The sequence below is a fragment of the Schistocerca cancellata genome, chromosome 1 (genome assembly GCF_023864275.1).
Source record: "Schistocerca cancellata isolate TAMUIC-IGC-003103 chromosome 1, iqSchCanc2.1, whole genome shotgun sequence".
In the NCBI taxonomy this organism is placed as follows: Eukaryota; Metazoa; Arthropoda; class Insecta; order Orthoptera; family Acrididae; genus Schistocerca; species Schistocerca cancellata.
Window position 1 is genome coordinate 708,946,230 of NC_064626.1, and position 14,230 is coordinate 708,960,459.

The following is a 14,230-nucleotide window of genomic DNA, read 5'->3' on the forward strand; positions in this document are numbered from 1 at the left end:
ACTACAAGCCTTCAGTTTTTGCCATCTTTTGTAATTTTAAAATATTGGGAACAAGTCTCTTAAAGCAATGATGCCTTTCCCCTTCTATTATGTATGTTATATAAATATCAGGAAATGTCAATCAGATATTTTCCATGTTAAAGAGATGAAATCTTGATGTGTTAATGTAATCCAATTGATAGGTATATTCTTCTCCTAGACAGTTAATGATCATATATGAAGTTTCAGCATGACATAAATTTAATACTTGTTGATTTATGATGAAACACGCATTTAATGTTGCTGTCTTCTTGTTTCAGTGAGTCTTGATATGTTAAAGACTAAATGAATTAGGAAAGGAAGTGACATAGAAGTGTATGTGTAGCACAATTTATTGTGTTGATATGACTTTCTTTGTTATGGCAAAACCTACTCTGAACTTATATCTCTTTCATATGCTTGATGTTTTATGTACAGTTCTAATTTACTGCCAAGAAAATGGTGTGTTATGTAGCTGATAAAGAGCTGGAATTAACATTAATTACTATGTAAAATAATATTATTTGACAGAATGTATGAGGATAAGCCATTTATACTGTCCATGCACAATTTATATTTTTGTACTCTCTCTGCACATGCTGTTGTAATACAGCATTCTAACAATGATGAAATCCCTGCATCACTTTCAGTATTTGTAAATCTTTTTTTAAAACACTGATGAGGTGTGTGTGCTGTAGATAAATCATAGCTACCTTTAATATGAGTTTTGCATATAAGTTGTAATGCTATCAATTTGTCATTGCTATGCTTTGTTTTTTATTGTACCAGATGTATGAGGTTCCATCAGCAATTCTCAATTGCAGTTTGAGGGTGAATTCTCAAAGAGCTATAAATTTGTGCTACTTGTTATATATTACATCAATGTTGTTCTCTGGGAATTGCCTTTAAACTTTTATTTCATTGTGTAGTATTGGTAGGATTGATACCATTATTTAACTTGACAGTAGTGTAATCTGAATTCTGCAATTCGTTATAAGAACATAGGATGCTATGAAAAGTCAATTTTATAGTGCACTGTATGGTGTTTGTAGTTTGAGACGTGGAAGTGTTGTCTGGAATCTCATATTTCTGACAAAACTGTAATTTCTTACTGTATGTCATGAAAGTTGGGCACAGATATTAAAACTTACGTAAATAGCATTGAGATTCTGAGCGATTTTGAATGGTAAATTAAGAAAAGCTTCACATATTTTCATGATAAACTTGTAAAGATAACTCAGAAATTATTGGAAATGAAATCATTCCTTAAAAAGAAAACATGATTGTAGTTATTGAAATTGAATTAGAAAACCCTTTCAAGTGATGATGTGATGTATGTGAATGTTATGTTACACAGAATTTGTTATGTAGTAACAATCTGATTTCATTTATTAACTTTCTTTTGTTATTGTAGGTGCGACTGGTGGAATAATTTTCTTTGAATCTAGTTGTAGATTGTAGTAAGAAAAATGGGAAAACAGAACAGCAAACTCAAACCTGAAGTACTGGAGGATCTTAGACAAAATACTGAATTTTCTGGTGAGTTAATCTCTGTGTGTGTGTATAGTATATAGCTACTGAATGTGCACAAAAATAAATTATGCAAGGTTCATATTACGAGGGTGGTTTGAAAAGTTCTCAGAATTACCATGAGAGGTCAGTGCGCTAGCACAATGAGTTGTTCAAATGATATTCATTGGAGTGCTCTTGTGGCAGTGATGTGGCTCTGTGTTGTTTCTGCTTAGGGATTTGAGAAGATGGAAAAAAATCAAGATTCGAGCAGTGATTAAGTACTTAGTAAAGAAAGGTATGAAAGCAAAAGACATTCATTCCAATTTCTTGAATACACTGGGGGCTTCTGCTTCTTCTATTCAACTGTTGCCAAGTGGACAAATGAATTTAAATTTGGTCAGGAGAGCTTAGATGATGATCCATGCAGGGTCCACACAATATATGTCACTACTCCAGAAATCATTGCAGAAGTACACAAAATGGTCATGGAGGATTGCCCATTGAAAGCTTGTGAAACTTCTCATGCTTGCCAGATGTCATCTGGAAGGGTATATCACATTTTAACTGAAGAGTTAGAAATGAAAATATTATCTGCAAGATGGGTGCCGCGACTCTTGACGCTGGATCAAAAACGCATGAGAATGGACATATCAGAACAATGTTTGGCCTGTTTTAGGAGAAACGAATAAGATTTTTTGCACTGGTTTGTGGCCACTGATGAAACTGGGTTGCACTACTATACCCCAGAGACAAACCAACAGTCAAAGGAGTGGAAATGTGCTGATTCTCTGCCACCAAAGAAAGCAAAGACAATTCCTTCGGCAGGAAAGGTCATGGCATCTGTGTAGTGGGATACAAAGGGGATTCTGTTTGTGGATTATCTCCACACCAGGCAAACAATTACTGGAGAATACTATGATAACCTCCTGGACAAATTGCAACAAAATATATATGAAAAAAGGCCAGGTTTAGCAAGGAAGAAAGTCATCTTCCATCAAGACAATGTGCACCTGCACACATGCTGTCACCATGGCAAAATTACACGAAATAAGGTATGACTTGTCGCCACATCTGCCTTATTCACCTGATATGGCTCTGTCAAACTTCCATCTCATCCAAAAACTCAAAATTTTTCTTGGTGAACGAAGATTCACTTCAAATGATGAATTGATAGCCATTGTTGACAACTGTTTTGCAGGCCTGGAGGAAACTCATTTTTGAGATAGGATCAAGGCAATGGAACATTGTTGGACCAAGTGCATTAATCTACAAGGAGACTACACTGAAAAATAAAAAAAACCTTTCAGTGATGTAAGTACTTTATTTCTATTCCATTCCAAGAACTTTTCAAACCACCCTCGTATCTTATCGACTAAATTATAATTAAACAGAAATCAACACAGAGATAGTATGTTAGAAGCAAATTATGACAGGGGAAAAGTCCTAGTGGACTGTGTGACGTTCACCTGCTTTATTTCTTAGTTGATAGTCCTCGTTGTCAACGTACTGCATTGTTCAAGGTACTGCATTGTAATACTGGCTGAAAAATGGGGGCTGGAAGTTCAACACTGACTACTGTAAATTATGTAGCCGACTGTTGCACAGTTGGGTTTCACAGTTCTTTACTTTCACTGTTCACAACCACCCAATATTACACAGTTCTATGGCTAGTTCATTACTGGTAAATTTTGGTAAGCCTCATTAATAGGTTGCAGGCAAAAATCAGCATACTGCTGCCATAGTAGCTGTTGAACATCTATGAGCAGTAAATACCTAACCACACAGTTCACAGTTCCTGCAGAATTATAGGGTATGTGTGACACTGTTTCTCAAATAAATTAATCAGACACTGTCATTGTTTTAACACATGGCCTGTTTGTGTTACACTAATTCCAGTGTTAAGTTGATGCATTGTTGTTACTTGAAACAGTCCATAATTTCCCTCTGAAAATCGGCCGTGGACTGACTGTCTCTGGAACAAAAATCTGTCTTTTTTTTGTATATCCTCACAATAACAGGCGTTGAAACTATACATTGTTCGATGTTTGATTTACAGAAATTACAATTAAAACATAACTCATTCAATTAACTGAATACATCAGAAAATTGTTCCTTTTTAACAGTTTCTTCTATGTCAAATTATTTGTTTAAATAATGAAATTAACAGATGTAGTTACACAAACAATGCTTTTGACAAACCTGGTAATTATTTTGTAATTAATTAAGAGCTGGACTTGCCAAATTGTTTTTGAATGGAGCCAAATACATACTTTAAGAATCCTAGTAATTCTTCTTCCAAATGTTTATAATTAGTACAAAATTTATATTTGTTTATAAGTCAACAATAGTATTTAATTCACGAAACAATTACTGCTTCCACCATATAACAAAAGTTATTAACTAGGAATAATCAAAATAAATTAGGAAATTAATGACATACACAAAACTAAGCACAAAATTAGATCTGGTGCTATATTTTTTAAGACTAAGGGCCAACGTTTCTCTTTCATGGAAATGCAGATTATACTCATGTAAGCTAACAGTAATTAGTCAAATATGAAAAAAATGAATTTAAGGAAGAAGATGGCAAACCAAGAGAGGAAGTAAAGAAATCCTAGCTTGTTTCGTCACAAATGACAAAGTGAGGCACAGCAGTTTTTAGAAAGAGGAGAAAACTTAACGTGAGACCTGATCGTAAATTTTTGGTTTGATGATTCTATCTCTGCCCACATTGTTTTAATGAGTGGTATAATTGTCTTCTCTCTGTGATATAGTCAGTGGCCTTCCACATTCTTGTTACCTGGACATGCATTTGTGTTATGTTGATGTTAATAGCTGAGTGCTTGCTATGCTCTTTAATTCACTTTAGTTGTCCTGTACCCTTACTGTAAATCCATGAAATGCACCGTGATATTTTATGGCTGTGATGAGTGAGACAGCTGTTGAGATCTTAATAAACTGCGTTCAGACCCAAATCTTCATGTAAGGTGAAGTGTTCATCATGCATTATTAGGTTCTCTGACAGCTTTACAGTGACATTACCTCAACACAGAAATGTTTAGTCCTTACCATGATACTGGGCTTCATGTACTTTAAGTTACAATAGTCCCTATAAAAACAAAAAAAAATGAGTCTGCTCCAATTACTATGAAATTATTTGCGTGATTGTTTTCTGACCTTGAACTACGTCCTTGCACTGCAACAAATTTAATCAGTATCAGTGCACTCAGTGACATGGATGAGTGATAATATCTGTCATTTGACTCCACTGCAAAATACCATTTACTGACACTACTGTGATCCTGCTAAAGTCAGAGAAAAATCGTGGTAGATTATAGAAGGAAAGGAGGTTATGATTTGACAATGAGGCCATTTAAGATGGGACTGGTGGAAAGAAAATAATTGTCATTTTAAACCATTCAAGGAACTGATTTAGGATAAATGTGGGTAGCCCAGACAAGGATTTGAACACCATTCTTTCAAATGTGAGTCTAGTCTCTTAACCACTAAAGTATTTTTTTGTTGTAATGAAGGGATGATGGGTAGCAGAAAGGAGAAAAGGGCAATGCCATGGCAGGATGATAAAACTGAGAAATGATTCATTTGAAGAGGATGTCACCTACTTCAACAAAACAGTGTCTACAGATGGTATGGAGGTCGAGCACGACATTGTATCAGTAATAACTACAAGAAGGTTAGCACAAAATTAAAGATCGTGGGGTTTGACAGATGACAGGAGAGTATAATTGATTCATTATTATAATAAATGAAAAGCACCAGTTTGCTTTTGTTCTACAATATTATTTTTATTGCTAACCGGTTTTCGGCTCACAAGGCCATCTTCAGACATTTAATGAAGATGGCCTTGTAAGCCAAAAAACGGTTAGCAATAAAAATAATATTGTAGAACGAAAGCAAACTTGTGCTTTTCATTTATTATTATAATGTTGTTCTACCAAGAACCAACGGAAGATTCTGTTAATATGATTCATTATTAGTAGCTTATTTAATGTGAAATTTGTCTTGGGGAACCAAAAATGCTGATGAGTGAGGGAAGAAAGTCAGTACATGTGAGGTCTGTTCAAAAAATTCCAGAACATCCGTAGTTTCATACTAATTGTGTGTCAGAGAGAAATGCAGTTTACATCTCTGCACATGTCTGTGTTTAATGTGTAACTGCCAGAAGTTTCATTGTTGTATGTCTGTTAGTTATTGTATGTCTGTTAATTATTGTTCAGTACTGTATTGAGTAGAAAATTGTGTCACACAGTTTGCGGATTTCAAGATGGCAGAGTTGGAGGTGCAATGCATTTGCATTGAATTTTGTGTGAAACTCAAGAAAACATTTACAGAGACATACCAAATAATGCTGAAAGAGTTTGGTGATGAGTACTTAAGCCATACTCGATGTCACGAATTGGTTCACATGGGTTTAAAAATTGATGGTACTATCAGGAGTGTTGCGATGCCTATGAGAAAATGCGAGAAAGAAACTGCCTGAAAGGTGGTGAGACAATCATGGATCAAGGCATCATGATAACGCACCCGCACATTCAGATGACGCTCATTGAGGATGCCTTTCGACTTCTATCGGCAATGCTCATCAGGAACATCAATGAAATTGTAGGTGCCAATTGAAGACTGACTTTCAAGAGATTGCAGAAGAATGTAACATTTCGGTTGGATCATGTCATGAAATCCTGACACAGCATCTTGGAATGCTTCATGTTGCCAACAGGTTCATCTAATGGCTCATGAGTCAGGACCAGGAAGACGTTCACCTCGCAATCAATGAAGAGATAGCACACAAATGAGAATGAGGTTTTCGTTAAGAGAATCGTAACTGGCGATGAGATGTGGGTCTACAGCTATGATGTTGAGGCCAAGGTTCAGTCTTCACAGTGTGTTGGGCAAGGTTCTCCATGACCAAAAAAAGCTCATCAGATAAGGTAAAATGTCAAGCCATGCTGATAATTTTCTTTGACTGTGAAGGATTGGTTCATTATGCATTTGTGCCACAGGGACAAACTGTTAATCGATGGTACTGTCAGGAGTGTTGCAATGCCTATGAGAAATGTGGAAAGGAAACTGCCTGAAAGGTGGTGAGACAGTCATGGCTCTTGCATCATGATAATGCACCCACACATCCGTTCCTGTTGGTGCATGACTATTGCACAAAAAACGGAATCACTGTGCTGCCTCATCCTCTGTATTCTCCAGACCTGGGCCCAGCAGACATTTTTTTTTATCTCCAAAGTTGAAAATCCCCTTGAAAGGATGAAGATTCGCAGTGATAGATGAGATAAAAGAAAATTCACAACCAGCACTTAACACTATCCAGCAAGAGGCATACAAAGACTACTTCCGGAATGGGAAATGAAGTTGGGAGACGTGTATCAGTTGTGGAGGAGAGTATTTCATAGGAGGACATGTGAAATAAGTAAAAGGTAAGTGTAGAAAAATTTTGTGGTCAAAATTCTGGAATTTTTTTTAACAGAACTCATATGAGGTAGGAAATGTAATTAATGACATAAATATTATGGATACTGATATTTCTGCATATCAAATAGTATATAGTTCATGGTCATTCATGTTGATTGATAGATTGGTACTCATTGTTTCACCAAGAAGCTCAACACTAGCTGGAACATTACGTGGTATTAACAAACACCAGCCACAGACAAATCATTGTTTGGTGTTTTAAAATGGACCAGTGAGAGAAATAAATTTCCTGTCGTGAGCGCTGAATGGAAGGACTATGTTGGGAAAAGGTACAGGGCAAGAGATAGTGAGAAACTGGTTATTCATCTACTGAATGAGGACGTTGTGTCATAGGCTGGGAAGGCATGGTAGTATTATTTAGGGAGTACATCATATGTCTTTCAAAATGATCTTTATCATATTGATACAAGTGTTAAGAAAAGTGAGGTTTTTGGAGTAGAAGTAACTGCAGTTTTCAGTACTAGGAATTACATCTACATCTACATTTATACTCCGCAAGCCACCCAACGGTGTGTGGCGGAGGGCACTTTACGTGCCACTGTCATTATCTCCCTTTCCTGTTCCAGTCGCGTATGGTTCGCGGGAAGAACGACTGTCTGAAAGCCTCTGTGCGTGCTCTAATCTCTCTAATTTTACATTCGTGATCTCCTCGGGAGGTATAAGTAGGGGGAAGCAATATATTCGATACCTCATCCAGAAACGCACCCTCTCGAAACCTGGCGAGCAAGCTACACCGCGATGCAGAGCGCTTCTCTTGCAGAGTCTGCCACTTGAGTTTGTTAAACATCTCCGTAACGCTATCACGGTTACCAAATAACCCTGTGACGAAACGCGCCGCTCTTCTTTGGATCTTCTCTATCTCCTCCGTCAACCCGATCTGGTACGGATCCCACACTGATGAGCAATACTCAAGTATAGGTCGAACGAGTGTTTTGTAAGCCACCTCCTTTGTTGATGGACTACATTTTCTAAGGACTCTCCCAATGAATCTCAACCTGGTACCCGCCTTACCAACAATTAATTTTATATGATCATTCCACTTTAAATCGTTCCGCACGCATACTCCCAGATATTTTACAGAAGTAACTGCTACCAGTGTTTGTTCCGCTATCATATAATCATACAATAAAGGATCCTTCTTTCTATGTATTCGCAATACATTACATTTGTCTATGTTAAGGGTCAGTTGCCACTCCCTGCACCAAGTGCCTATCCGCTGCAGATCTTCCTGCATTTCGCTACAATTTTCTAATGCTGCAACTTCTCTGTATACTACAGCATCATCCGCGAAAAGCCGCATGGAACTTCCGACACTATCTACTAGGTCATTTATATATATTGTGAAAAGCAATGGTCCCATAACACTCCCCTGTGGCACACCAGAGGTTACTTTAATGTCTGTAGACGTCTCTCCGTTGATAACAACATGCTGTGTTCTGTTTGCTAAAAACTCTTCAATCCAGCCACACAGCTGGTCTGATATTCCGTAGGCTCATACTTTGTTTATCAGGCGACAGTGTGGAACTGTATCGAACGCCTTCCGGAAGTCAAGAAAAATAGCATCTACCTGGGAGCCTGTATCTGATATTTTCTGGGTCTCATGAACAAATAAAGCGAGTTGGGTTTCACACGATCACTGTTTCCGGAATCCATGTTGATTCCTACATAGTAGATTCTGAGTTTCCAAAAACGACATGATATTCGAGCAAAAGACATGTTCTAAAATTCTACAACAGATCGACGTCAGAGATATAGGTCTATAGTTTTGCGCATCTGCTTGACGACCCTTCTTGAAGACTGGGACTACCTGTGCTCTTTTCCAATCATTTGGAACCTTCTGTTCCTCTAGAGACTTGCGGTACACGGCTGTTAGAAGGGGGCAAGTTCTTTCGCGTACTCTGTGTAGAATCGAATTGGTATCCCGTCAGGTCCAGTGGACTTTCCTCTGTTGAGTGATTCCAGTTGCTTTTCTATTCCTTGGACATTTATTTCGATGTCAGCCATTTTTTCGTTGGTGCGAGGATTTAGTGAAGGAACTGCAGTGCGGTCTTCCTCTGTGAAACGGCTTTGGAAAAAGGTGTTTAGTATTTCAGCTTTACGCTTGTCATCCTCTGTTTCAATGCCATCATCATCCTGGAGTGTCTGGACATGATGTTTCGAGCCACTTACTGATTTAACGTAAGACCAGAACTTCCTAGGATTTTCTGTCAAGTTGGTACCTAGTATTTTACTTTCGAATTCACTGAACGCTTCACGCATAGCCCTCCTTACGCTAACTTTGACATCGTTTAGCTTCTGTTTGTCTGAGAGGTTTTGGCTGCGTTTAAACTTGGAGTGAAGCTCTCTTTGCTTTCGCAGTAGTTTCCTAACTTTGTTGTTGTACCACGGTGGGTTTTTCCCGTCCCTCACAGTTTTACTCGGCACGTACCTGTCTAAAACGCATTTTACGATTGCCTTGAACTTTTTCCATAAACACTCAACATTGTCAGTGTAGGAACAGAAATTTTCGTTTTGATCTGTTAGGTAGTCTGAAATCTGCCATCTATTACTCTTGCTAAACAGATAAACCTTCCTCCCTTTTTTTATATTCCTATTAACTTCCATATTCAGGGATGCTGCAACGGCCTTATGATCACTGATTCCCTGTTCTGCACTTACAGAGTCGAAAAGTTCGGGTCTGTTTGTTATCAGTAGGTCCAAGATGTTATCTCCACGAGTCGGTTCTCTGTTTAATTGCTCGAGGTAATTTTAGGATAGTGCACTCAGTATAATGTCACTCGATGCTCTGTCCCTACCACCCGTCCTAAACATCTGAGTGTCCCAGTCTATATCTGGTAAATTGAAATCTCCACCTAAGACCATAACATGCTGAGAAAATTTATGTGAAATGTATTCCAAATTTTCTCTCAGTTGTTCTGCCACTAATGCTGCTGAGTCGGGGGGTCGGTAAAAGGAGCCAATTATTAACCTAGCTCGGTTGATGAGTGTAACCTCCACCCATAATAATTCACAGGAACTATCCACTTCTACTTCACTACAGGATAAACTACGACTAACAGCGACGAACACTCCACCACCGGTTGCATGCAATCTATCCTTTCTAAACACCGTCTGTGCCTTTGTAAAAATTTCGGCAGAATTTATCTCTGGCTTCAGGCAGCTTTCTGTACCTATAACGATTTCAGCTTCGGTGCTTTCTATCAGCGCTTGAAGTTCCGGTACTTTACCAACGCAGCTTCGACAGTTTACAATTACAATACCGATTGCTGCTTGGTCCCCGCATGTCCTGACTTTGCCCCGCACCCGTTGAGGCTGTTGCCCTTTCTGCACTTGCCCAAGGCCATCTAACCTAAAAAACCGCCCAGCCCACGCCACACAACCCCTGCTACCCGTGTAGCCGCTAGTTGCGTGTAGTGGACTCCTGACCTATCCAGCGGAACCCGAAACCCCACCACCCTATGGCGCAAGTCGAGGAATCTGCAGCCCACACGGTCGCAGAACGGTCTGAGCCTCTGATTCAGACCCTCCACTCGGCTCTGTACCAAAGGTCCGCAGTCAGTCCTGTCGACGATGCTGCAGATGGTGAGCTCTGCTTTCATCCCGCTAGCGAGACTGGCAGTCTTCACCAAATCAGATAGCCGCCGGAAGCCAGAGAGGATTTCCTCCGATCCATAGCGACACACATCATTGGTGCCGACATGAGCGACCACCTGCAGATGGGTGCACCCTGTACCCTTCATGGCATCCGGAAGGACCCTTTCCACATCTGGAATGACTCCCCCCGGTATGCACACTGAGTGCACTTTGGTTTTCTTCCCCTCCCTTGCTGCCATATCCCTAAGGGGCCCCATTACGCGCCTGACGTTGGAGCTCCCAACTACCAGTAAGCCCACCCTCTGCGACTGCCCGGATCTTGCAGACTGAGGGGCAACCTCTGGAACAGGACAAGCAGCCATGTCAGGCCGAAGATCAGTATCAGCCTGAGACAGAGCCTGAAACCGATTCGTCAGACAAACTGGAGAGGCCTTCCGTTCAGCCCTCCGGAATGTCTTTCGCCCCCTGCCACACCTTGAGACGACCTCCCACTCTACCACAGGTGAGGGATCAGCCTCAATGCGGGCAGTATCCCGGGCAACCACAGTCGTAGTCCGATCGGGGGATGCGTGGGACGAGCTGGCCGTCCCCGACAAACCCCCATCCGGACCCCCACAGTGATGCCCATTGGCAACAGCCTCAAGCTGTGTGACCGAAGCCAACACTGCCTGAAGCTGGGAGCGAAGGGATGCCAACTCAGCCTGCATCCGAACACAGCAGTTGCAGTCCCTATCCATGCTAAAAACTGTTGTGCAAAGAACGTCTGAACTAATCTACAGAGAGCGCAAACAAAACGATACAAAATTGAAACGGTTATTAAAATACAAGATTGCCTAGTAAATGCAGTAATGCTGCCACTTGTGCACTGCTGACACACTGCTCGGCGGCGGAAGGAGACTACGCGATTTAACACTATTCGAGTACTAAAACGCGATGCTACAACTCTCAAATACTATAATACGCCCAAAATTTATGAATTACACAATGCAAGTACCAAAAACACGCAAAGAAATTAAGAATTAAACTATGTAACAAATGAGTGAGCTAGGAGTATATGACTTGCTGCTGCAGCTGCTTATCCAACGGCGGCAGGGAGCACCTGATTAAAACATGCTAAAACATGTACCAAAGACTTGAGTGGACATTGTATAAATTTGAGTGTTTAAATAATTACAGATAATTTTAGACGCACAGTTTTTCCTTTTTTTAAAAACAAAAGGTGTGTCTTCTTTACTGTTTTGAAAATACTCTTTTTAGCTTTTCAGTTGGCCTTTATGGCAATGATCTTCCTTCCTTTTTACAATATTATACCTTATAAAAAGATTAGCATATTCTAAGAACACACACACACACACACACACTCCATAGCCTAAAAAAATTATTCTATTTTCCGACAAGAATTTCATCAATCAGTTTGAATTCAATTGAACTATTTTTTTGTCTTGCAACATAAATAGTCTTATCATCTTCTCACTGTTGTATTAACCTGTCTTTTTTATTAGTTTTGAACTTCATGTGTTGGTCATTAACTAATGTCTCTTGCACCCATAATTTTCTTCATATCTGTCAAGTCTGTACTCATGCTACTGTCTCCAGCTACTGTACTTCCCTTTCTTCTTTATATTGCCTGCTATGGATCTTCTTTTGTGTTTGATTTCAGTGTGCCCTTTTCTATCTCTTTTGACAAAGAGTATTGTTCCCTTCAACACCAAACTCAGCATTTATTTCATTTGTTATTGATTTGTTTTACATAAGACAGTATTTGCTTTGCATTCAATCTGTGCAATCTTGTAATCTATTGAGCTCCTGCTTTCCTGAACACTTTTTGCCATGTTTTGTGCAAAATCTGTTGTGAAAATATTGCTATTGAGTTTTTTCCAGCACAGAAGCCAAATCTGAAAAGATGGAGCTATTAATGGAAGAAGCCAAATTATTGTTGCCCATCTAGGTGTCTCAGAGGACACTTGTGTGAAGCACAATACAATTAGCATACTTTCTAATTAACCCTTTCATACCCACTGGCTACAGTTCTTTACATTAAATTTTACAGGCTCTTAGTTGAAAATCCCCATGAAAGGACAAAGATTTGCAATGATAGATGAGATAAAAGAAAATTTGCAACCAGCATTTTCCCCAGTGGAAACCTCATGTACACATGTGTGAATGTACAATCTTTTTATCGTGTACAAATGCTGCCAACTGTTGGGATTCACATTAAAAACATCAAATAGTCATTGTAGCAGTACACAGCAGCTTTTGATCACCAGAATGTATTGAAGTGATTGGTTAACTATATTCCACTATATAAATGAATATTATTGTTATTGTTATATTGAATGGTAATTATTGAATGACCAGTTTATTTATTACTACCGTGAATATTTCAAAATTAGTATTTTAGTCCATAAAAAGGGAGCCAAGTGTAAAAAATATATTTTGAAAACAGGCACATATTTATGTATAAATCTTGCATCTAAAGTCATTAAAAAATCACATATGGGCATTACAGCATAAAGCAAAAATTTTCTTCCTTCGGAAAAAATTCAAGTCTGACAGGGTTAATAAACACCCATATAAAAATCATAATTATTTTATAATTGTGTCAAATTCTTGCTGTGAATTTTCACTTTTGCATCATTCTCAGTTGACTTCATCTCACTATTTCTTTTTGCATTTGCACTCTTCTCTTCTGCATATTTTGTCCTTGCATTAATATTAATTGCCCTTGCATTTTCTTGTATTCCTCTCTTACCTGTGTTTGCTGTCTTCTGAGATCTGTATTGCATCCTTGTGACCCATGTCTCTTAACCTGAGAGATATCCACATTCCGAAAAATAATTGTTGAATGTGGGAAATAATCAAATAGTGTCTCAATATGTTTTGTTGTTAGTTGAGTTTGTTTTCACATAACATTTTTATGTTAACATTTTTTTTTTTTTTTGTGTGACAGATGCGGAAATTCAGGAATGGTACAAAGGCTTCCTGAAAGACTGTCCAAGTGGACACTTAAGTGTTGAAGAGTTTAAGAAGATATATGGGAACTTTTTCCCATATGGGGATGCATCAAAGGTTTGTATGTTTTATCTGAAACAATGCAAAGTCTCTCTGTAAAGACCTGTTAATCCATACATTTTAAAGTTATTTTTAAAGTACTCTCTATCTCCCCCCCCCCTCCCCCCCTCCCCTCACCAGCCGGGGTGGCCGAGCGGTTCTAGGCACTACAATCTGGAACAACGCTGCTGCTCCGTTGAATGAAGGCAAGAGAGAGAGAGAGAGAGGGACAGAGAGAGAGAGAGAGAGAGAGAGAGAGAGAGAGAGAGAGAGAGAGAGAGAGATACATGGTCTCTGTTACTGTTTGTTCAGTTACCTGTAGAAATAGACACTTATAATATTGAAAATGAGAATTCTACACCATACACTTCCTGTTCACACCTTTATTTACTTTTTTAGTGTGCACTCTTGGAGCTATACGATGAAATATTTACTCTTTGCTCTTTGTGAAAATGCATTTTTCTATCATTATGTAATTGACACAGAAGAAATATTGAATTTAATTGATGAAAGGAGAAAATATTAAAAATGCAGTAAATGAAGCAGGCAAAAA

General features: G+C 38.8%; 1 protein-coding gene across 1 annotated transcript in view; it reads left to right on the forward strand.

Moving 5' to 3' along the window:
• Nucleotides 1–1,333: 1,333 nt before the first annotated feature.
• Nucleotides 1,334–14,230, forward strand: part of LOC126184744 (neurocalcin homolog) — a 46,253-nt gene continuing 33,356 nt past the window's right edge. The window contains exons 1-2 of the mRNA XM_049927285.1: nt 1,334–1,557; nt 13,577–13,695. Coding sequence (XP_049783242.1) covers nt 1,488–1,557; nt 13,577–13,695 — 189 coding nt within the window. The 5' untranslated portion in view covers nt 1,334–1,487. The remainder of the gene's footprint in view (nt 1,558–13,576; nt 13,696–14,230) is intronic.